Source organism: Falco peregrinus, chromosome 7, assembly GCF_023634155.1.
Source record: "Falco peregrinus isolate bFalPer1 chromosome 7, bFalPer1.pri, whole genome shotgun sequence".
Classification (NCBI taxonomy): domain Eukaryota; kingdom Metazoa; phylum Chordata; class Aves; order Falconiformes; family Falconidae; genus Falco; species Falco peregrinus.
In genome coordinates, this window is record NC_073727.1 from 26224281 (window position 1) to 26248360 (window position 24080).

The 24080-nt window shown below is 39.2% G+C and overlaps 1 protein-coding gene across 3 annotated transcripts in view; it reads left to right on the forward strand.

The window, feature by feature from the left end:
• FIG4 (FIG4 phosphoinositide 5-phosphatase) overlaps positions 1 to 21407 on the forward strand; it is a 77179-nt gene extending 55772 nt beyond the window's left edge. For 2 of the 3 annotated variants that reach the window (XM_055810037.1, XM_013304586.3), the window contains exons 22-23: positions 1301 to 1390; positions 16123 to 17969. In XM_055810037.1, coding sequence (XP_055666012.1) covers positions 1301 to 1390; positions 16123 to 16300 — 268 coding nt within the window. In that variant the 3' untranslated portion in view covers positions 16301 to 17969. Of the gene's footprint in view, positions 1 to 1300; positions 1391 to 16122; positions 17970 to 21042 lie in introns of those variants that run through there. The other variant, XM_055810038.1, reaches the window with a different exon arrangement.
• The last annotated feature ends 2673 nt before the right edge of the window (positions 21408 to 24080 follow it).

Here is a 24080-nt window from a genome sequence, read left to right on the forward strand (position 1 = left end):
GCTGAGGTATCTTGTGTTAATTCTTATCAAAGTAGAAATCGCAGAAGCAGAAATCACAGATGGGTTGAGGCTGGAAGGGATAGGAGGTCCCTCAAATAATTTGAGGATGTATACTGCAGATGAACTGTGCATGGTGTCTTAGTCTGGTAACTTCCATGTGTTAATTTAGGCCTTGTTAGTTTAAGAATATTGGATAATTTGAAGCAATTAATTAAATTACACCTTTAGTTTACCTTTATTTGTTCTTTATAAGCTGGTTTCAATAGCCAGCTCCTGCAGTAGAATATCTTAGTTATCTTTATTTCCATTTGTTAATTTCTTATTTAGAAATGTATTTATTCCTTCAACACCCGAAGTGATGTCGCATGTTTCTGAGGCTTTTGTTTCTACAGCATAGAATCTGAACGAAGCAGAAAGAAAAGCCCCAGTAATTTGTTCAGGAATATATTGTGCCTTTGTCTTCTGTACACTCTTCCATGTAATTGCTTTTGCACTGTTAATTTTCCCCTGTTAAAATGTAGTAATTTTTTTTTTAAATAGACAAATAAGACTATTTCTAAGCTAAATGGAAGCTAACCATTAAGAAAAACCCTCCATCTCAGAAAATTAAAGTATTAAATCATAACACTTCTGGTTTTACTAGCACAGATGCGTTGGGTGTGAGATAACTACGTATACATGTATTTGAAACCCTTTAACCGTTCCTCTTAGAATAAGTGAATAAGGTCAGTGATTAAGTACTTGTTTTAATTTTTCTCCAATTCATTGCTAAGAAAAAAAGCCATAACAGTATCTTCCACCTTCAGTGTCTTCCAGCAAATATTTGGAGATGGGGTAATTCTCCCAAAAGGTTGTGCTTCTCAATCAGTGATCTGGACTAACAGCATTTCAGCTAAATAACCTAGACTCAATTTGGCTGAAGACTTGAGAGAATTTTTGTCTCTTCTGCTGATTTTTCCCATAGGCTGTTTATCTGACTGCTTTGAAAAAGACATGGGAAGTTGACTGCAGTGGGCTGCCTGTTTCATAGGAGTGGAAGCTTGTTTCTATCCCATGGCATACTGGGTGACACCAATTAATAGGCAAACCTTTTTCAAGCTAAAAGGAGCTGCTGAGTTCTCACATACACCTACTGTAAAGTTTTAAAACTTGTTTACCAGAGAGGTAGATCATGATCAGTCACTTCTATAACAGGACTTAAAGACTCAGGTTTTGATGTCGTTTTCTTCCATTTGTTGAATTTTTGGGGGACCGTTCTTTTATTTCTTTGATTTATTTTCCTGTTTACTGTTTTTCACAGGTTTGTTCAGCTGGGACAGAGTCAGTATAAACAAGATAAGAGTAGCCAGCAATTTTGCTCAAAACACCACTTGGAAAGGGTTATAAATTTGTAAGTACTCTCTTTCTTTTCCCCTTTAGCCTGTTTTGTTTTTGTCATTGGACCTGAACGATCATCAGGTAGATTTGACGTGAAATTGTTTGAGGGTCATATTTCTGTTGCTTTTACTGCATAAGAGGATTCAATGCATAGTTTGAAGTATTGGGTTCCTACTCTTCCTTGTAACTAAAAAAGATTTTTTTTCTGGGTTTTTGGTTGTTTTTTTTTTTCATTAGGTTTTTTTTGGGGGTGGGTTAGGGTTTGGGGTTTGTTTTGATTGGTTTTGGTTTGTGGTTTTGGGGTGGTTTTTTTCTGTTGGGTTTTTGCTTCATTTTAGTTTTTGTAGTGGCAAGATTTTTGTATTCAAAATTCTTAGCAGTCCTGAGTTATCACAAAACAAAGTGCTGAAGCTATTGAGTTTAAAAGGCAATTTCTTCTTGCTGTGATTACTTTTCAAAGAGGTAGTTCGAAAGGGATTTGTTGACTTGCATATCCTTCATTAAAAAAACGTTCAAGATTGCAGTTTAGTCTTTTAGTGTTCAGTTATCTGATTTTATTTGTTCTGAGAAGGCTACAAGTGCACTGTATTTGTTTTAGTAGACACTTGAAGAGTATGGTGAGGTCAAACAGGATATTTTTATCATTTTATTTTTCTGGTGAGTGCTGGAGATAGGGAAAAGTGGGAATTGATTCCTGCTGTTTGTGCACTCAATGACTGTACGTTTCACTGAAGTCAAAGGATCTATGCTAGCTTTAATCAGTATGCAGAGTGTTTTAATTGAAGAAAAGAGCATCTTGAATATTGCATAGATGTTACTTTTAACAATTTTAACAAGGCTGCTACATTTTCCTCAGAGGTATCTCCTTGGGTTTTTTGGTTGTCTGGTCTTTGTCACATACTGGTTGTATGAATTTGTCAGTCATGCTTCAAGCTGAAGAGATAATGTTCTTAAAAGTTCATTTGTTATAATAGATAATTTTTGCATCTCGTTCCAAACAAGTAAGTAGGTCGTGACAGGTTTAAAGGGAAGATCAAGCTCCAAATGCTTCTTCACAGTTAAACACTTCTTGAATACTTCAGTCCCAAAAGATTAGTATGGGAGCCTGTCCTGATTTGAGCTGGGATAAGAGTTAATTTTCTTCCCAGTAGCTGGTATAGGGCTGTGGTTTGGATTTAGGATGAGAATAATGTCGATAACACACTGATGTTTTAGTCGTTGCTGAGCAGTGGTCAAGGACTCTTCAGCTTTTTATGCTGCCCTGCCAGCGAGTAAGCCAAGGGCCACAAGAACTTAGGAGTAGACAGGTCAGCCAGGACAGCTGACCCAAACTGGCCAAAGCGATATTCCATACCATGTGACATCACACTCAGCATATAAACTAGGGGGAAGTTGACTGGGGGCCACTACTGAGAGCTGGCTGGGCATCAGTTGGCAGGTGGTAAGGAATTGCATTGTGCCTCACTTGTTTTGTATGTTTTAATTCTTTTATCTGTCCTTTTCTGTCCTATTAAACTGTCTTTATCTCAACCCACAAATTTTACTTTTTTTTCTGATTCTCTTTCCCATCCCACTGCAGCAGGGGATTGAGTGAATGGCTGTGGGGAGTTTAGCTGCCTGCCGGGTTAAACCACAACAGCCATATTCAGCAAAGCCAGTTGTGGTGAGATGGTAGGAGGATTGCTCCCCAGGGACATCTACCAAGGGAAATAACTTCTATGTATTCTGTTGCGAACGGAATAACTTTCAATTAATATGAAAAATAACTAACATTAAAATTACAATAGGTGCATATATTTAATTTATACTGAAACAAGGAATTTAACTGTTTGAGATTATGGATTGATTACTGCTGTACAAGAATGGCCTCTAGTGATAGGCCAGATCATTTGCATCTTTTCTTAGTACTGGTATAAAAAAAAAGGTCATGGTATTATCCAAATGTCATACTATTATTGAAGCAGCTCTTAGAATTCAGATTACCAAGTCCTAACTTCCCAGTTGACATCTTCCTTTACTGTAGGCAGCTTGAAGTTTCACCAAGGCAGGTTTTTATTTACTTTTGTCTCTAGGGTACATGATCTCTCACCCAAGAGTACGGCCATTTCATAGTACTGCAAGACCTTTACTGCAATCCATTGATTTAGAGAAGGCTCAGCTTTGTTTCCTGCACTGCCTCTAGTCCACCCCCATATGTACTGAAGAAGTGAGGGAACCTTGAGCATAGCATTCTCCCAAGTAGGGATAGAGACTGGGCATGTCTCGGTGGGGCTGAAGGGTGTAGGATAACATCAAACAGGTTTAATATTGTGTATGAGACAATACTGCCTAATATCAGCACTTAGTCATTTGGTATTATATACATTTAAAATGGTGATACCACCGTGCATTGTTCATCATTAATAAGCTTACACTTTGTAGGTATATATCCCTGTAGTTTTATTATAAAATATATCTGATGGATATTAAAATAGTAAATTAGGTTGGCAAACTGTAAAACTGTTTTTAAATATGAAGAAACAACCCTGAATGTTTTGAAGGGAAATGGTTTTTAAGAAAATTTTATCCTAGGAATATTTTTGCTATGAATGAAGGTGATTCTTTTTTTGTAATTCAGAATCTCCCAGCATATGTTTCACAGTGTAGGAGATAATCGTTCCTTTCTTGCCTTCTTAAAGTAGAATAAATTATTCCCTATGCTATGCTGCTGTAAAATGGACACATTAAAGAGAGTCTATACACAGTTCTGGTGGGTTTTGGGTAGTTAGATGTTCATTTTTCTCCTTTCTCAAGTGTAATTTCCGTGTGTGTCCAAATAGTGAAGTGTAACAGTCATAGAACACACAAATCTGTGCTTCCTGTCACTCCTCCTCTTGAAGTCATGTAGGTCATCTTTCTCTGCTAGTTCTACCAAGCATGCTCTTCTGTGCAGATCTGAGAGGAAACAGGGTATCTTCTAGTCGGTAATTTATTTTATTTTATGGAAGTATATCTTTATACAGCTTAAAAATTGTCTTCAGCTTTTGTTCTGCATCTTTTTAAGAAGGTTTAAATACTGTTTGGACAGTGACAGATTGCTCTTTCAAGAAGAGTCATAAACGTAGCCATTCTTTAAAGGCATGTTCAATTCTGAAACAAGGAAGCTTCCTGCGCTTGAATTGCTGCTCTGAATCAAGAATCTCCTTGGAGAATACTATTTAGAGAGAAAATAACATGAACATACTATACTCAAGATTAGGTCGAGAGAGCAGCTGAGGTACATCTTGCGCTTCTTGAACTGTATATGTCCTTGTTTTTCAAGGGGCACATGAAGAAATTGAAAAATTATGGTAACTTGTATTAATTTGATGTTTAGTGCATTTTTAAATTGAAAAAAATCTGGCAAATTTGATTCTCCAGTAGTTCTTTCCAGATACAAATGCAATTAAACCTCAGTCCTTTTCATAATAAAATGAAGTAATCAATCTAGAATGTTGGTTTTTCATCAGCAGTAAGATATAATTTAGGCTTAGGTTAAGTTGCTGTCATTTCCACATTTTTTAAAGAAATATTTTTTTAATATCCTTTTTCTACATTAAAAAAAACCAAACAAAAACCCCACCAAAAACCAGCCTCACAACCTTAAACCTTTTGGCCATTTTTATCAAATATGTAAAGCCAATATAAAAAGAGATATTTCTTATTTTTGCAATGTGACTTTAGTGATATTTATGAATTCAAATATGCATTGTAGCAATACTGAAGAGAAATTTCTGTCTTAAATTTGAGACTCTAAGTATAAATTAGAAGCAAAAAATGGGTACTTGAACAGTGACTACAGTGATGGAGTGGAAATAATACTGAACAGCAAGTGGAGAATGTAGGGTATTGAAGTTTCTCTTTTTGTTCATGGAAATTCTATGAAGGAAAAAAAGAGTAGAATTTTAGTTAGAGCTATATAGAGCTAAACAGAGCTGGAATACATTTAGCACGATTTCTTATCATGTATGTGAAGAGAGACTTTGAGTACTGTAGTATAATTACTGTTGGCTGACATGGTGCACCTGTTCCTAGTTCCCTAGTACTCGTTGCGGTGTGGTATAAATAACGCTGTCAAAAAATATAGGCTAAATCACTTTCCAGAGTGCTACTTATATTTATCTAGGAGTATGAAAAATTCGATTCCCTGCTGAACAGGCTATTGAGTGTTTTGATTTACTGCAGCACTTCCGGAGAACAGCGCATGTCTTGGTTTAACCCCAGCCAGCAACTAAGTGTCATGCAGCCACTGGCTCACCCTACCCACCCTCCCTGATGGAATGAGGAGGAGAACCAGGGAACAAGGTAAACCCCATGGGTTGAGATAAGAACAGTTTAATAATTGAAATAAAATATAATAATAGTAATGAAAAGGGAGACAACAAAAAGAGAGTAATAAACCCCAAGAAAGGCAAGGATGCATAGTACAATTGCTCACCACCAACTGACCGATGCCCTGAGCAGCAATTGGCCCCTTCCAGCCAGTTCCCCTCAGTTTATATACTGAGCATGACATATGGAATACCCCTTTGACTAGTTTGGGTCAGCTGTCCTGGCTCTGCTCCCTCCCAGCTTCTTGTGCGCTCCCTTATTGGCAGAGCGTGGGAAACTGAAAAGTCCTTGACCTAGGGTAAGCACTACGGAGCAACAACTAAAACATCAGTGTGATATCAAAGTTATTCTCCTACTAAATCCAAAGCACAGCACTGTACCAACTACTAGGAAGAAAATTAACTCTATCCCAGCCAAAACCAGGACAGTGTGGAAATAATAATATTAAAGATAATAAAGAGTAGCCAGGTGCATACATTGGGGTCCAAGCTGTTGTCAGTGCTTTACTCATTGTAGCCTATGCAATATAGCAACATTGCTTGTACACCAACTTTAATTAATCCCGAGGTATCTACTGTCCTGTTCAGTTTTGTAGGGCACTGATGATGCTCAAGCAGGAGAACTTTAGTAGGTGATACCTGCAGCCTGGTCTGGGGCTGTGTTCTCCTTAAATATCCGAAAAACATACCCTATCTTCAGAGATATATCATAGTAATTATTTTCAAAAGTTCCCTGGATGTTAAATGTGTAATCTTAATTTTTTAAATCAAGACTACCTAGATTCTGCTTGTCATCCAAGTGATGACTCAAACTGAGTAGCAACTATCTACAAGTTAGCAGTTAACTACATACAAGTAGTATATGGGCTTTTTTACCATTTGTTTCTGCATATATGCACATTATATACATTATTTTGTCACCAAGATAAAAGTAACAAAGCAAACTTCTTTGAATGAAGTGAACAATGGAGGACCTTGTATTTTCCATTTTTGTTAATTAAATCTTCTACTGGCATATTTTAATCTATAATACCACTTTTAAATATAAAATTAAAAATAGAGCAGTACATTTTATAATTTTAATGAAGTGTTTTACCCCTCTAGTTACTTTTGAAAGCTGTTACCTCAGTATAGAGCAGTTCTCTTGTTCATTCAGTACTTCCATATGACTTTGTTAGTATAAGGTCTGTTTCTTGGAGGATTAGATAAAAAATAGCTTTGTATTTGTATTTGGCATTATCACTCATAACTGTACTGAAGAAAAGGCTGATATTGAATTTGTCATCTTTCTGTGTATTCACATCCTAGGAGCTCTTGGGGGCTTCCTTTTGTTCAAAGGCAGAAGTAAATGAATGTCTTAGGGTGTTAAGTATATTTATTTTTTATGTTAAATCCATGCAAAATATCTAAATAGTTTCTTGACGCTGCTGTGGAAACAGTGAATCAAAAACTGTCATAATTAGTCAACAAGTGGCTTTGGAATTTACAAGTTATCTTGGATTCTCAAGTGTGTTGATAGTTTCACAGTACAGTGCTTTTTTGCATGCTCTCTGCTTCATATATGCACCTCTATATGTTGCTTCACATAAGAAGGTTAGATAACTTCAATGAAAGCATTTATTCACAAAATAGGGGATTGTTATGAATATTCATGGAAATTATAGGTAAAGAAATTGTTTATATTCTGTCATCTGTTGAAGTTTAAATCACAAAGGTGTCTTATCTGTCTTCTGATAAGGTGGCAGTCAGGGTTTCCTTTAAAAAAAAAAAACAAAGAAAACCCAAAACAAAACAAAAAAACACACAAACCAACACAAAACTAAACTAAACATTTTCTGCACTTCAATAGAACACCTTGCTAGACAGCCCTTTGTCTGAGCAGTGTTCAGTCTTCAGCAAAGTTGGGGGTTTTTTTTATCCTTGGTCTCTCCTTTGAAATCTCCCAGAAGTGTCTGAAGAGATACTACCTACAACTCATTTTATTTCTTCCTTTTCTTGGAAACAGGATAGCTATGCTTCTAGATTAAAACAAGCACTGCTTCAGCTCCTTGGAGATACGAGTATCTGTGTTTAGCTGGGAGTCATCTACCTTACTTCCCTCCTTAACTAAAAACTCTTTGCCTCTATGATGGATGAAATTCTTTCCGGTTTGGTGATTATTTGGATTCATTTTACTTTGTCCTCCACTGGATCTTGTATTCTTTAACAGCTGTATATTAAGAAGCATATATGATCTAAACTTCTGTGTACCTCTAAATAAAACAGAAGTATGCAGCTCACTGTTAGCTCTTGATTCAGAGCAGAGATGAAGATAATTGACCACTTCGGGCTAACTGAACCAACATAGGTGTGTTACAGTAACTTCAATTTCTCCTATTCTTTTGACTCACATATACCCACTGTTCTGATACTATAAAAACAGCTTTAAGGATTAGTTTTCCTTGCTTAATTTGAGTCTTTCATCTCTCTGAGTCTCAGTATTTTAAACAAAGCACTTCTGTGATTCTTCAGCATTTATTGGCTGTGAGAATTCTCGTGAAATTTACTGATCAGGCTGTTTATAAATTACCTGGATTTTTTCTTCTGTCTGAAGATGAAAGATTGTCTTTCACTGGGATTCAGAGTGGCTTGAGCACTATGTGCTTGTCTCTTGCAAAGTGGCTTGACTAAATGACAAGAGTTATCTTCATTTTGTATTCTGGGGAAGTGGTTTTAAAGTCACTGTGGGCACTTGCCCTGAAAGTACTTGGTACTTCATGTTGGCTAGAAAAGACAAGTATAAGGAATTATTTTGTCATTTTGGCTTTGAATGCTCTGTTCATTTTTAGTCACACATCTCAAAAAGGATACTACTGGGAAGGGTCTGGGGAAAACCAATAGTATGATCAGGGTTGTAGGACTCTCCAGAAAAGAGCTGGCAGGGGACTGAAGGAAGTAAGTCCGTGTTGTGATGTTTTATGAAATACTCTACTGAAGTTTGACAGGTGAAACGATTTGGTATTATGATATAAGTCATAGCATGACTGGATTTGGTGGGAGCAATTAACAAAATATCTGAGCCGATTCTAACTGCTCAGTGCCACCAAAAGGGGGAGGTCCTGCTCTTCCCTCCCTGCTTATCACCTACTTTTTCAGCTACTTGTGCAAGCCTTGCTACTTCCTACAGTGCTCCATAAAACAGTTCAGCGCATCAGTCTGCAGCAAACTAATTCAGAAAAAAAAAAAAAGAGGAAAAAAAAAAAAAAAAAAAAAAGGCAAATAGTTTCCTGGTAGATTAATGAGATTATTTAGACCAGTGAAGGTCCCAGTGCCAGCACAGAAGAGACAGAGCCACAGGGTCAAATGCAGCAGGACTTTCTGGTGTGGCTGTTGGCACTTTATTAGATTGGCTCAGTCATCTTGTATAACACCCTTATGACAGATCGGGGAGCAGAGCATGAGTTTTTTCCAGGGATCTGGGGAAAATGGTTTGAAGTCCTTGTGATTCAGACCCCGATGTATGTAGGAAGAATTATCTTTTACCCATTCATCTGTTCTGTCAATATTGAGCTTTGAGCTTTTTTCAGATGAAAAAGCTTATGTGCCTAGCATTTTTGGTAGCTGTCAACTGAGGTGCTGAATGTATTTTAACAATAAAACAATAAAATTAACCATTTATCTGCCTCATGCTGATTTAGATAATAACTTTCATTTATTGATATGTTTCAAATATATGTATAAAAAAACCAAACCAACATTTTTAATTACTGAATGTTCACACTTGATCTCTGGGTCCTCTGTATTTCCTGCCTATCTACACTGAACCCTGAATATAAAAACTACATATCAAATTTCAGACTGTCCATTGATGGTAAAACAACAAAAAAAAAAAGCCGCCTGCAACAGTGGATTGCAACTTCTGAATGATACACGACTTGTGATGAAATTTAACCATAATTTTTCAAAACCCAACTGCTCTTTTTTTAAACTGAAAAAATATTTTGAGCTGTAAAACAATAGTTCAGTACAATTCTGACTTGACAGGGACCTTGTTGTTACTGCAACGCACATAGAAATTTAATTTGTATCTGCTGTCCACCTGGTTTAGCAGGTTTATATGTCATGTATTAAAAAGATAATGTAGTAGTCTCACAAGACTAGAAATTTTTTTATTATTTTTATAAGTGGTCTTAGATTAATATTTTTTAATTGTCTAAATATTGTCTGTTATTAAATTTGCATTTTTCAAAATTTTAAATAAAGAACTATTGTATCTTTTAGTACAGTGATGGCTGTTAAAATACTTCAGAAGTTCCGTGTCTTGAAGCTTGGTTTTTTAAATTTTGTTTTGGAGTTATTGAGCTGGTGTTTCTTACTTTTGCCTATGAAGTCTCATTTTGATCCTGATGTCAGCAGCATTGAAATCATATCCTCTAAAAATGTGACTGTAACAGATTCCTGTGAAATATGACAGTAAATCTAGTTATTTCTACATTGTATACTATGGTTTTGTTGAATTTGGGATTTTGTAATATTAACAGTCTCTAGCAAAAATTAGAAAGTACAGAACTATATACCACCTTAGCCCATCTACTTTTAGACTTTTTAATGAAAATTCTCAGGATCCTTCTTCAACCTGTTTCTCTGTCTTCTCTGTGAAATGATGAATATTGCCGTTCATTTGTTTAAGAGAACTGCTGTATTCAAGTAATTCTGTTTGAAAAAGTAAGTCTAAGCTTTTCCTTACCAAAAAGAAAACAATATTCCTCTGGTTTTTGGTAGGTTGGGGGTTTTGTTTGGTTTTTTGGAGGGTTTTTTGTGAGTTCTTTTGGTACTAGTTTTGTTTTGTCCTGTTCTATCCTAAGGTTCCTTTGTGTGTTTGATCTTTAAATTTTGAATTAGTTTGTGGTCAGTGTAAATCATCCCTACTTAAAAGATTTATCTTTCCTTTGAGATCACCTTTCTGTATCAGATGTGCTGACCTTCTCTCATATTCCTTCTGTCTGCACTCTAGAGAAGCTACTTCTAATTTGGATTGTAAGATGTGCATTTAGATATATGCCTATGTAAATAGAGTCTCTTCTTTCTCTAACATTTTGAAATTATCCATGCCGTTGGAGTTTCAGGTGATTGTTGTGGGACCTGGATGCAGTCCAGGTTTTGCTGCTGGTAGGCTCTGTAAGGCTCAAGTTGCAGTATTATTGGAGAGAGAAGGTTTCCTGCTTTTCAGTCCTCTCCACTCACAAAGAATGTGACTGAAAGGTTGTTGTATGGAGGCGGTGGTGTTTAAGGAAGGAAAATTCTGTTGAAGGCTTTTCATGAGCACAGCAAGCAATTTAAAGGGATACCATTTGAGGGGGGAGAGGATACCAAAACCAAAACAAATAAAACCTCCAGATTTGCCAGAGTTTTGTAGGTCAGATATATGTGCTTAGGATTCAAACAAGGCAACAGAGTACATTTTTGTCTCCTTCCTTAGATATACTTTAGAGACTTGAGGAGAACTAATCAATGTCGAAACAGATGCTGTGGCTTTCTGGTGAACGCTATGTTTAGGAGCTAAGCACATCCCCATGCACTCCTCAAAGTATGGAACATCCTCATTGTAACTGAAGATTTTGGCTGTATCTTTTACCGTAGAGATAATGCTAGTCTTGGTGAAGCCATTAAACCATGAAGCCTGCTCACAAGTGGGAAGAAGATAATTGCACTTGCATGTCAAGGATGCTGTCCTTCGTGACATGGTGTTTATGGTCCTATCTATGTAATTTTCATTTAGAGGCCATAGAGCTGCAGGTCTCTAGGGAGATCTGATAGCCAAGTCATAAATAATGTGCTCTCCTTCATGACTCTATTGTAAGATATTAAACTTATTAAGTAGATTAGATTTTTACATGAATAGTGTTAAAGAAATTACTTTAATTAAATGACTGGATAATACAAGCACTCCACAAATAGTTACAGCTTAATACAGGATTATTAATCAAAACTGGCATGCATGAACATGTGGTTCTTTCAATATATTTTTATCACGTTGAAGCAAGTAGGTGGAAAATTGGGATTTAGTTACTAAATACTTGAAATATGCTTTCTGTCCAGCTTCCATTGTGCCTAAGGAAATTACTTTTGACTCAGTAGTACTTCAGAAATGTCATGTCTTTAGGAAAAAAAAAAAACCAATAAATAAAGAAGGCATCAAATTAGTCTTATGGCTTTGTTTTGTTCTTAAGTTAGTCCTTACTTAGTTCGCTTGCTAGTGGACTAGACAGGCCAGCTACATTTGAGTAGGTGATGTCTTTTTGGTGTTAGATAGTGACATTTGTAAGTTAGTACAGTGTGCTAGAGTCAAATATGGTTGCTAGAGTCTCAGCTTGAATGCTTTAAACTAGATAAGTATCTGCAGAAACTATGGGTTCTTTGAAAAGCAATCTGCTTTTAAAGCATCTCAATAGAAGACAGAAAGTTAGATAGACTAATGTTTGGTACCAGTTCTGAAAACACCCACCTTAATGTTTTACAATAAGCTAGAAGAAGTGATAATGAGAAGAAACTATCACACTGTTGTTGGGGGAAAAAATAGAAAGAAAAGATTAAGCATTATATAATTTCCATAATACTATTCATACAGTTTACCAACAAAAAATAAAACTGATTTATTGAGAGAATAATGGCAGAGGTTGGACTCCTCAGGAGAGCTTCAACTCTTTTGAAAGAAGAGTTTTGTGTGGTTTAAGAAAAGCATAAAAATGGCAAGCATTTTGGAAATTATACCCTAACCGTACATGCAGGTAACTTGCTCACATTTTTAGTATTTGTTTACATTCTGTTGTAGTGCCACAGAATTCTAAGACTAAGAAGCCTAAACAGGAATTTTAATACAATCTAAAATAAGGAAAAAAATATATATGCTATGCAGTAAGGCTTCATTTTTTGCAAACTCTTTAGCTTTACTTTTTTCTCCAATTCTAGAATGACCAAATGTTTCTGTGACATAACCTAGCAAATTCTGTTTACATCCTGGTAAAATGTAACTTGATTAAAGTATGTAGCCAAACTCTGTAGGTTGACCAGTGATTTTATTGTCTCAAATTCAGTAGTATACCTGTATAAGTAATTCTACCATTGCAGTTAAAGTATAATCAACTGTATGTATTGCTGTATAAAATGGAAAAATACAAATTGAAATAAGAAATAGAAAAATATGACTTTAATATGGATACCTTTACCATATTCCAGTAGTAGTGGAATATTAGGCATACTATACTGCATGACACATTGCGGTCACTTTATAAGACTAATGAATTATCACATGATGAAACATCTGAAATCCAACATATTATAATAAAATAAAAGGCTGCATGATAAGGAAACAGGGGGTTTGGGCATTTTTAATAGAGATCCTGGTTTAAAAACAGTGTCAAATATTAGTTTATGCTCATAATGCAACTAGAAGATTATTACTGCATTTCATTTATAGAAGGGCTGTACCATCATTTGAGTGTTCCAGTTCTTCCCTGTTTTTTCCCCTTAAAAGAGGAGATTATACACATAAAAATAACTTCTTGTCTCTTGAAGAGCACCCAGATAGTAAGTCATGACCGTGGTTTCTGTGGAATATGGCAATAATGCTAATATCTGAATCTTCATTGCATTTGGGCTGGTCGATGCTTGCTTTTGGAAATAGTGAGCTTTGACAGTAAATTGCTGCTGTAATTTTACCCAAGAAGTTTTGAGCCCAAAAATATGTGCCTATGCTAATACAGGATGTAACAATAGCATCCTGACTGTCATTCAGCCACTGGCACTGTCTACTATTCAAATATTCTACTGTGTAAAGTATTTAGAAAATTTGTCTTCAGTAGCTAAAATAGTAGATGACAAATGGAAAGCTTGTTTAAAAAAAAATCAGTTATGAAATGCAGTTTTGGTCTTTATTGCATTATCAAAGAGGATAGAATAGAATAGATAGATAGAATAGGATCTCTGCATTAACGGCAAGGTGAGAAGGTAGATCAGAAAATAACTAGTGTGTGAGGTATGAAATACACTTGGTTGTCTGGTAGTGATGTGGAGGCGGCAAACAGAGAATGACTGCTCACCCTTTCTCCCAGTCAAGCAACCAAAGCCCATGCTAACAAATTAAGAGAGTGCCACATCAGACACAGTTAAGTAATGGAACTTATTCCCACAGGATTCTGTAAGTCTCAGAGATACTAGAAAAACTAGTAAAGACCTGTGGAAACCATTTTTCATGAAACAGTAGTCCAGTTTTAAATTTTGCTTCGGGTAGATCCTAAATCCCGGTTACTGAAATCCAGGAGGATATACTAGAGAAGGAATTGTTCAGTACCTGTTCTGTTTTAGTAATCTGTCCTCAAACATCGCTGCTAGTTACTGCATGAGGCGGGCTACCAGGCCTCATGACATTTTCGGTCCACCTATAAGTAATGATCTGATGTAGAAAAGTCTTCAGTGTATATGGTGGTAGGAAAGTGAGTCTTCCAGAATTGAAATCTTTGTGTTGTGCTGAATACCTGGGCAGCTTTGTTTAGATAAAGTTTTTGTAAAGCTGCAGTATTTTAATAGCTATCTAGAAAGTAAATTAGCTTCTCCAGTTGAAATATGAGCTACAAATATATGAAACTGATGATGTAGAAAACACTTTAAAATGTGTATGTTACTTTTTTTCATAACTGAGAAATAATTTAATTCTACTGTTTAGTATTTATATGTGCATTGCATCCACTGTTCTAGATAATCATAGTTCTATCAGGTTTTTTTTTTCTAGGAGTTAATTTCAAACTTTGATTTCCTCTAAATCAAATAGTATTGACAGAAGGAAAAGTTAATGCACAGGTTACCTTCAGATGGCAATGTATTAGTCATTGAATGTTCTGTTGATGAGTCCAAACTGATCTGCTATCACACAGGTAAAACATCTGTACTGTTCAACTCTGGGAGTATTTTATAAATAGATTAGAAAATATTGCTGGGAAACGTACATAGTGTGTTTAGGAATGCAGCCTTCACAATATCCAAAGTGCTTTAAAATGAAAATTACTTACTACACAGATATTTCTATTATTTATTCATTTATTATTTATTGAGTATAAATAGTTTTGTTGCTACCTTGCAGTTGGTTGTGGAGAACACATTGCTACTGAGAGTTTGGCTCAGAACCATAGAAAATTAAAACGGAGAAGAACCCTGGAGGTCATCTGATCCACTCCCCTAGAGGAGGACCAGATTAGATGAGGTTGCTCAGGGCTACATACACTTGACTGTTGAATATCCTTAGGGAGGGAGGCTCCACAGCCTCTCTAAGCAACAACAGTGATTGACAACCCTCACACTGGAACAAAGTTCCCTTGTATCTAACTAGAATGCCCCATGTTGCAATTTCCATTCCCTTTTTGAAAGCTGTCTTTTCGTCACACACTCCAAGAAGAGCCTGGCTCCGCACAGACACCCTCCCATAAGGTGGCTGCAGATAGCAGTAAGGTCCCTTTAGCTTCTCTTCTCTGGGCTGGGCAAACCCAGCGCTTGCAGGCTCTTTGTATGCCATGTGCTCCAGCTGTCTAATCATCTTGGTGACCTCATCCAGATACTTAATTGTCTGTCTTGTATTGGAGAGCCCAAAAGTGGACACAGTGTTCCAGATATGGTCTCTCAAGCCCTGATTAGAGGGAAACAATCACTTTCCTTGACCTGCTGGCTATACAGTTTTCAAGAGTTACAGTTAAAAGACCAGCTTCTACTTTATGAGTTTGACTGGCAATAGTGCTTAGAAAAGGTCATAAACTTCTAAAACTTCATGTATTTCTCACGACTAGGTTCACATACTAGGATTCAAATATAGTAGTTATTGTATAAAGCTATTTTAAAAAGTATTTTCATTAAATATCAGCAATCCCAATGTACAGAGTGCTGTTGCTGGTAATAAGTCATCTGTTTCCTGACAACTTGATGGAAAATTTTTTATCTGATAAATCCTTTCTATATATTGGTTCAGAGTATACTCACTTGCTTGTTATAATTGCTGCTAAGTGGCTGGCTCAATAAAGTTTTTCTATTATCTGCTATAATGCATGGCACAGATCTCTTTCAGCTTGGGTACTTACTGACGGGTAGCAGATCTGAGGAAGGATGAAGAAATGAGGGCAGAGTGGAGGGAAGTGAGAAAGTATTCTGTAATGTGATTAGTGACAACTTACCTAATTACCCTACTTGGAAAGCTGGGTCTTATCAGGTCTGCAGTAGTGATAAAAATCTAGGTGAATGAATTATCTAGTGGGAAGTTGCCCTTTCATTGCCTCTCATGTATATTTCAAGGAAAAGAAATACTCGTCTCTCTGGAAAATTCTTACCTAAAATTCCAAATATTCTGCATTTTTGTTGTTGTGGTTTTTTTTTCCAGAATACCCATCTCCTCCTTTTCTCAAGACAATATTTATGAAGTTCAGCCTCCAAGAGCTGATAGGAAATCTATAGAGATTTTTCATGCGCACATTCAGGCTGGAAGAGGAAACATGCAGCCCCTGGGAAAAGATGATTTCCTCATGTACAGAGAATACATTCGAAACAGATACATGTAAATACAGGCTGGATTCTCCTGCCAAGTCTACTTTACTGATAGGTCATAAAAATAATTTTAGAGAGTAAATCTAGTTTTGTTACTTTGCAGTAATAAATTTCTTACCTAACATTTCTATTTATTGTTCTTTACTATTACCCATGTATAGTATTGTGCTTTACAGGAAAAAAGTGATTTAATACCTGCTTTTCAACTAAAAGAGAAAGTGTATTTTAAGAGATGAAGTGAATAAAGAGCACCCACAGTCACTGAATAGTGTGTAGCAATTTGTAGCAAAGAAAATATTGCATCTTTAGGTTTTTATATTAATTTCTTATATTGTTGTGTTTGCTAATAAAGCTGAAGTGATTAATACATAAAAATCAGAAAATAATAGTTTTCTTCCTTTGTTCCATGACAGCAAACAATGTTTTTTACAGCAAAATGTTTTCTGGTATTTCTTGAGATTTTTAGCAAACTGAGTGCTAAAATGACTGCTTGTAATTTGCTGCTTTCTTGAGCAAAATTGAAAAATGTGGTGTATGTTAAAATCTTGTGTCAAGACTAACAAACTTTGTAACCCTAATCTGTGTCAAAGCTAATATCACTGGTGCTAGTAGCTACAGAATCTGTGCCACATGCAGGGTGAAGATGGCTTGTGATTAATTACCATGGACTTCTAGTAGGATTCTGAGGTGAACCACTTACTGACTGCATCTGCAAAGGAAGGAGTGCTCTCCACTTTACTAGGTTTAGACTCTCAGAGGGCGCAAACCCATCCTGCCATTTTTCTGTATGACAGGCGTTATCAGTTTTGCACCATACCCTTTCTATCCCTGTATTTGTGCTCCTGCAAAATGCTTTCAGGTTAAGCCCACAGCCTCCCAAGAAATCAGTATCGGTAAGTGACATATAAGAGACTGGATCAGCTAGGGTGGTCATGCAAGAGGAAGCAGTAGTTGGGTTGGGCAAGACTGAACATCATGCTCAGTGCTAGGTAAGAAGTAAAGAGGCAGCAGGTATCTGAATTAGGTTGTGTAATATAGGCTTGTGTTTAAAATATTATTTGCAATTACAAGCTAAAATTTCCAACAGTTTTCTAGCCCTTTGCCTTGAAGAATACTGACAGTATCAGCAGCATCCTTGACAAACTATGTTATTCCACAAGCTTGTACAGACCATATTTCAGAATTTTCTGGAATAACTGTTTTAGAGATGTCAGCCAACTGAATGTACTAGATGTAGAGAACATGTTTATGTTTATCGTAAATCGCTTGCAGGCAGCTGCTGCAGACTCTTGGCTGCATGCTGCAAACATGTTCTTAATATGTTTGAATATTGTATGCAGTAAGTTGCACTTTCATTAGTAATTCACTGTAAGAAATTACACAGTGGGTAAAGGGAAAAGATAGAAGTTAGTGTGTTCCAGGGAGTGGCTCGTATGCAGTCAGTGAGAACACAGTACCTCAAGCTACCAAAACGTTTTGGTGTCCATTGTCTTTTGTTAATTGATTAATATTGTTTTGAGCTGAATGGATGTATTTTAGGAGATGCAAGAATGAAACGTCACTTTAGATAATATGTCTTGGCAACTGTCAGTCTTTTTTTCTCTTGGAAAAAAACTTACTGGATTCTTTTGTCCAATATGAAAAATAATTTGAAGAAATAAATTCTTGCTTTGGAAAAATGTAGAGCTGGAGTCCTTATCCTAATGAGGCAAATGCATGCTTTTCTTACTGCACTTAACCTATTGCAAATAATGTTTTTTAGATTATCACAGTCCTTATACTTCTGTTGTTCATAGATACTGGTAATTCGTAACATTTGGCCTTGAAAGCATGCCATGTAATCACAGATAAGGCAAAAGATGGTGCTTCTTTTTTCAACCTCTAATGTTGCAAAATATAGGAATTCTAATTATTTTACAGCTGTAAGAGGAAAATATGTTCAGCCTTCAGAAATTCAAACACTCATCAGGAAAAGCAGATTAACGGGTTTTGTTTTTACAGTTCTGAGAGATGAATGACATCTCAGTCCATTATCTGTAATATAATGCTAGGCTTTTCAGTGTCTCTCTAAATGTGTCCCATGATGGTCCTGTTGTGGCATCCCCTTGAATCTTTTAGTATAGAATCACAGAACGGTATGGGTTGAAGGGACCTTAAAAATCACCTAGTTCCAACCCCCCTGCCATGAGCTGGGAAACCTTCCAGGTTGCTCCAAGCCCCCCATCCAGCCTGGCCTTGAACACTTCCAGGGATGGGGCATCCACACCTTCTCTGGGCAACCTGTTCCAGTGTCCTGCCACCCTCATAGTAAAGAATTTCTTCCCAACATCTAATCTAAATCTACTCTTTTTCAGTTTAAAGCCATTACCCCTTGTCCTATCGCTGCCAGCCCTTCTAAAAAAATCCATCTCCAGCTTTCTTGTAGGCCACCTTTCCAGCAGTACTGGAAACCTGCTATGAGGTCTCCCTGGAGCCTTCCCTTCTCCAGGCTGAACAACCCCAGCTCTCTCAGCCTGTCTTCATAGGAGAGGTGCCCCAGCCCTCTGATCATCTTTCTGGCCGCCCTCCTCTAGAGTTGCCCCAACAGGTCCCTGTCCTTCTTCCATTGGGGGCCCCAGAGCTGAATGCAGGGCTCCAGGTGGGGTCTCAGGAGACCTGAGTAGAGGGGAAGAATCACCTCCCTCGACCTGTTGGCCACACTTCTTTTGGCACAGCCCAGGATACGGTTGGCTTTCTGGGCTGCGAGTACACATCACTGGGTCACGTTGAGCTTCTCTTTAACCAGCATCCCCACATCCTTGTCTTCAGGGCTGCTCTCAATCCATTCTCCACCCAGCCTGTATCTGTGCTTGGGATTGCTCTGACCCACGTGCCGGACCTTGCACTTGGCCTTGTTGAACTTCTTGAGGTTCGCATAGGCCTGCCTCTCAAGCCTGTCAGGGTCCCTCTGGATGTCAGCCCTTCCCTCCAGCATGTCAACCACACCACACAGCCTGGTGTCATTGGCAAACTTGCTGAGGGTGCACTCGATCCCACTTGCCTGTGTTGCTGACAAAGTTGTCAAACAGCACTGGACCCAGTACTGACCCATGAGGAACACCATTGTCATTGGTCTCCATTTGGACATTGAGCTGTTGACTACAGCTCTTTGAGTGTGACTGTCCAGCCAGTTCCTTATCCACTGAGTGGTCCACCCATCAAATCCATGTCTCCCCAGTTTAGAATCAAGGAAGTGATGTGGGACAGCGTCAAAAGCTTTGCTTAAGTCCAGATAGATGATGTCAGTCACTCTTCCCTGATCTGTCAACGCTGTAACCCTGTCACAGACTACTAAATTTGTCAGGCATGACTTCTTAATGAAGCCATGTTGACTGTCACCAATCACCTCCTTATTTTCCATGTGCCTTAGCACAGTTTCCTTGATCTTGCCGGGCACTGAGGCGAGACTGACCATCCTGTAGTTCCCCAGGTCTTCCTTTCTTCCCTATTTAAAAATGGGGGTTATGTTTCCCCTTTTCCAGTCTGTGGGAACTTCACTGGACTTCCCTGACTTCTCAAATATGATGGACAGTGGCATAGCCACTTCATCGGCCAGTTCCCTCAGGGCCCACAGACTCATCTCATTAGGTCCCATGGACTTGTGCACCTTCAGGTTCCTTGGATGATCTCAAACCTGATCTTCTCCTATAGTGGGTGGTTCTTCATTTTCCCTGTCCCTGCCTTTGCCTTCTGCAACTTGGGTGGTGTGGCTGGAGCACTTGCTGGTGAACACCAAGGTGAAAAAGTCCTTGAGTACCTCAGCCTTGTAGTATGTATAACTGCTGCATGTTTCTTGTAGATGCTTATAGGGGTTTAAGCCACATGCATTACTTGATATGATAAGATGCTTGGGCATTAATATTCAGTTGATAGCTTGTATGATCTACCATCATTGTACTCTTGGCAGCTGCTAAGAATACTTCAGGGTGCTAATGTCAACTGTTTACTAGCTTTGTTTAAAAAAACAACACGCACACCAAGACTCCCAGCTTAACACTGAGTGACAAACTTTCAACTGTCTGAACAGGGCTGCTGCTTAATGCATATAAAGGGTTAATCTAAAAAGAAAATATGGTCATCACCCATCTAACAAGTTTGGTTGTACAAAAGACTCCAGAGATTCTGCCTCTGCATCTACCCACTTTATTCTGTTCTTGTGATAAGGTTCACTTCTCAGCCATGTTAGAAGTTCTGACTAGATGCATATATTTCCCTGTCAGAAGCTGAGGGGAAAGTGTGTAAAATAAGTATAAACACAAAAAGAATGGGCTGTGTTGGCTCTGAAGACTAACGTGGTGCTCTTTTTGACTCAGAAGTCCTAATTATTATCTTCACAATTAAACTGTACGGACAAATAAAATATTTCTGAGAAACGTGTTGAGTTTCCTCTGAAATATATATAGTTTGTTTCAGTGTGTTTGAAGGTTACATGGAAATACAATACCAAAGCATACACCTGGAGAATAATGACTTTGTATTCTTTTCTTGTGGAGTCAGGAAGCACAAACATCGGATTAGGGCTCCATCATTTCTGAGCCAATGGTTCTTTGATGCCAATCCAACAGCTTGAGCTTTGTCCTGTGGCCCTCTTCAGACTGATACTTGTGGCCTTAGGAGCAGTTATGCCCGAGCTCTTTCATTGGTACTTTTCCCTCCTTTTGAGTTTTGCTTCTGCTTGCAAAGCCGACTGACTTTTTGTTTGCTCATTCCTTTCCAGAGACACTCGGCTGTGGCCCTGAAACAGGATCCTTTTAACGTGCACACAGCCACAGCTACCAGAGGGAAACAGTGACAGAGCTGTACGTAGTTCTGGGATGACATTTGTGGCAGCTTTTTGTTTTGTTACTGAGTTTTTGAAGGTTTTACTCAGTCTCCCAGGATGTTCACTTTCATAGACTCAGGCCAGCCTTCACTTGTATAAACTCCAAAACATGTGACCTGTCAAATAGTCACATTTTACAGTAAAAGGAAATACAAGTTTCACTCAGGAGATCATTTCATTCTCCATAAGAGCTTCACCCTGTCGGTACTCCCTGAATAATTACACAGACAAGTCCAGTTCACCGGGTATAAAACAGTGCATATGCTATACTTCAACAGCTGCGTGAGTGCTGAGGTATGTATACAGTATTGTACATTTGCTGGCATAGTTTAAATCCAAGTGATCACCTGGAGGCTAATAGGGAAAAAATATAATGTGCTGGGCTCCCAAATGCCTCCCTCTGTCTTCTAAATATTTTTTAAAAATCTAACTAAAGTTGTCTCTTTTGGTGGTGATTTAAAAGTAATGTAGAACTAGCACAATGTGATACAAAATATTAATGAAAAAATCCCACATTGAAATCACAACCCTTGCAAATATTGATAATCAGCAGTTCCCTACTGGAGGTCTTAAATCTCTGCTATACAGAAAACCATTAGAGCTGCTGATCTGTCTGCTAGCATCAAGTAAAAGAGTACTGAGAAAAGGCAAAGACAATGTTAAGCATTGCTATATATTTCTGAAGGAGCAATACATGCTTTTTGCCATATCTGATCCAAGGTTTGAATATAACATTTAAATTCCATTCTTTTGAATACATTCATCTGTGAAGAATAAAGAGATAACGTAATAAAGATCGGACAGGCGCACAGCATGTGATGAACCACCTTTGATGGTCCATTTGCATTTTCCCATTCTAGATGTAACCACTGTGCTGCTGGCACTAAAGCCCAGTGTGGTTTTTAGACATTACAAGAGCCACAGAGTACGCGTTTGTGATCGTCTTGCCATTTTTAGCACACATGTCCTCTCAAAAACCCCATGCCTTGAGAAAGCACTGTTATTTCATAGTCCCTGACAGCTTTGGTACTCTCTCTCTCTTTTTTTTTTTTTTTTAGGGTTATCTTTCATTATTCTATCCTTCCTATCCTATCCTATCCTTCTTTTTCCTCTGCTTTGTTGGTAGTTTGTTGGATTTCCCTCCCCCTTTCTTCTTCACCAGCTGTGGTTCAGAATCCTTTTTCTTACCCAGAACTGTGCTGCAAGTTGTAGTTTTCCCCCTATATCCATCTCTTCCTTTTGGAGCTTTCACTTGAAGGAAAACTCCATAAATTTTATCCTTCTATTGAAAAACCTTCATGCTTTCTCCAGCAACCCATATCCCTCCTTTTTTAAATGCAGGCTGTGCCATCCCCTGCCCAGCCCGATTTCCTACCCCCTGCGGTGGTGACAGACGCGCGTATTGTCTCTCCTGGGTTCTCTGCGCCTTGGTAACATATTCCTGAGAAGTGCTGCGCCTGGGTACAGGATGTTAGTGCTTGAACAGATTGCAGACATCACTTCAATCTTTTCCTCTAGAGAAAGTCAAGCGCAGCTCTGATTAAGAAAGTAAGAGAGCGATTGAAGCGATCCCCTCCGACTGCCTCTAGCCGTGCCACAGCAGCGCCCCGCACCCGCCCGGGGGCCCAGGGCAGCGGGAGGCATTTTTTTGCTCGTACGCCCCAGCAAGCGGATCCGGCCCGTTGGAGCAAGCGGGTGTCGGCACACGCGTCACAGCTCGCCGGTGCGTCCAGTGCGGGAGCCCGCAGCACCAAGCCCGGCCCAGGGGCTTTCACCCTGCTGGTCTTGACGCCCCTGCGCCCTCCCGGTGCCCCTGCCCCGACGCCAGCGGCGGGCCGGGCTGCGGGGCTGCGCGGGGGCTGAGCCGCCTGGGGGCTCGGGCCGGCCCTGCTTGCGGGGGGGGGGGGGGGGGGGGGCTGAGCCGCCCCAGCACCAGGGACAGGGACAGGGTCAGGGACAGCGCCCGCCGGGACCGGCGGCACGGGGGCACCGCGCGCGGGACACCGGGCCCCTCGCGGCTGCCCGGCTCCCCTGGGGCAGCATCCCGGTCCCGCTGCGCCTCGGGGCGGGGAACAGCGGGCGGCCGGGCCACTGCCGCCCTCGGCCCGGCCACTGCCGCCCTCGGCCCGGCCACTGCCGCCCTCGGCCCGGCCACTGCCGCCCTCGGCCCGGCCGGCGGAGCGCGCTGTGCCGGCTCGGGACGGGACGGGGCGGGACGGGCGGCGCAGGGGACGGGCGTCAGTAAAAGCTCCGGCTGAAAAGCAGCTTCACATGCTTAGAATCAGCCCCCGAGGACCGTCACCTGAGTGCTTTCCCAAAACATTTACTTCCGCCTGGTTCCTTAAAGCGTGTGTTGTCCTGTCGCAGGTATCTCGACTGAATAGGGTTAAAATGCCTCTGAAGACAGAAGAAAAAGCCGCTTACAGGCCGTGTTATTTATTCTTCTCAAGATAAGCAACACGTGACTTTAACGCTGCATCAGGAGCCATTTTTTCTGTGGCACAGACCCTCCTGTGCAAACTGGAATTCACTCGTCACCCGCCCGCACCCTTCAGCACTAGCACATGCCACTGAGGTGACAGGCGACACTGTTGGTAGCTCATGCTGTGTTAGGTTCACAGAGGTGACACTATCTTCGTCTGTCTACTGCAAAGGTTTGCTTCAGCATGCCCCCATCCAGATGTCGTTACCAACGTCATGTGTTGACCTGGTTTTGCAGAAGTGCTAGGGTTTCAAGTCCCACTGAAATTCAGATATTCTCCAAGCATACAGCCACTTTATTGCACAAATCCAAAATAATTCAGACCTGGGCTTCTGCTGGAAGATGCTTTAGAGTTGGGAAGAGAAATAAAAATGTAAAATAAATTAAAAAATACATATCCTAATGTTGATGCTCTTATGAATGCTACATTTACCTTGTCCTTTACCTTCCT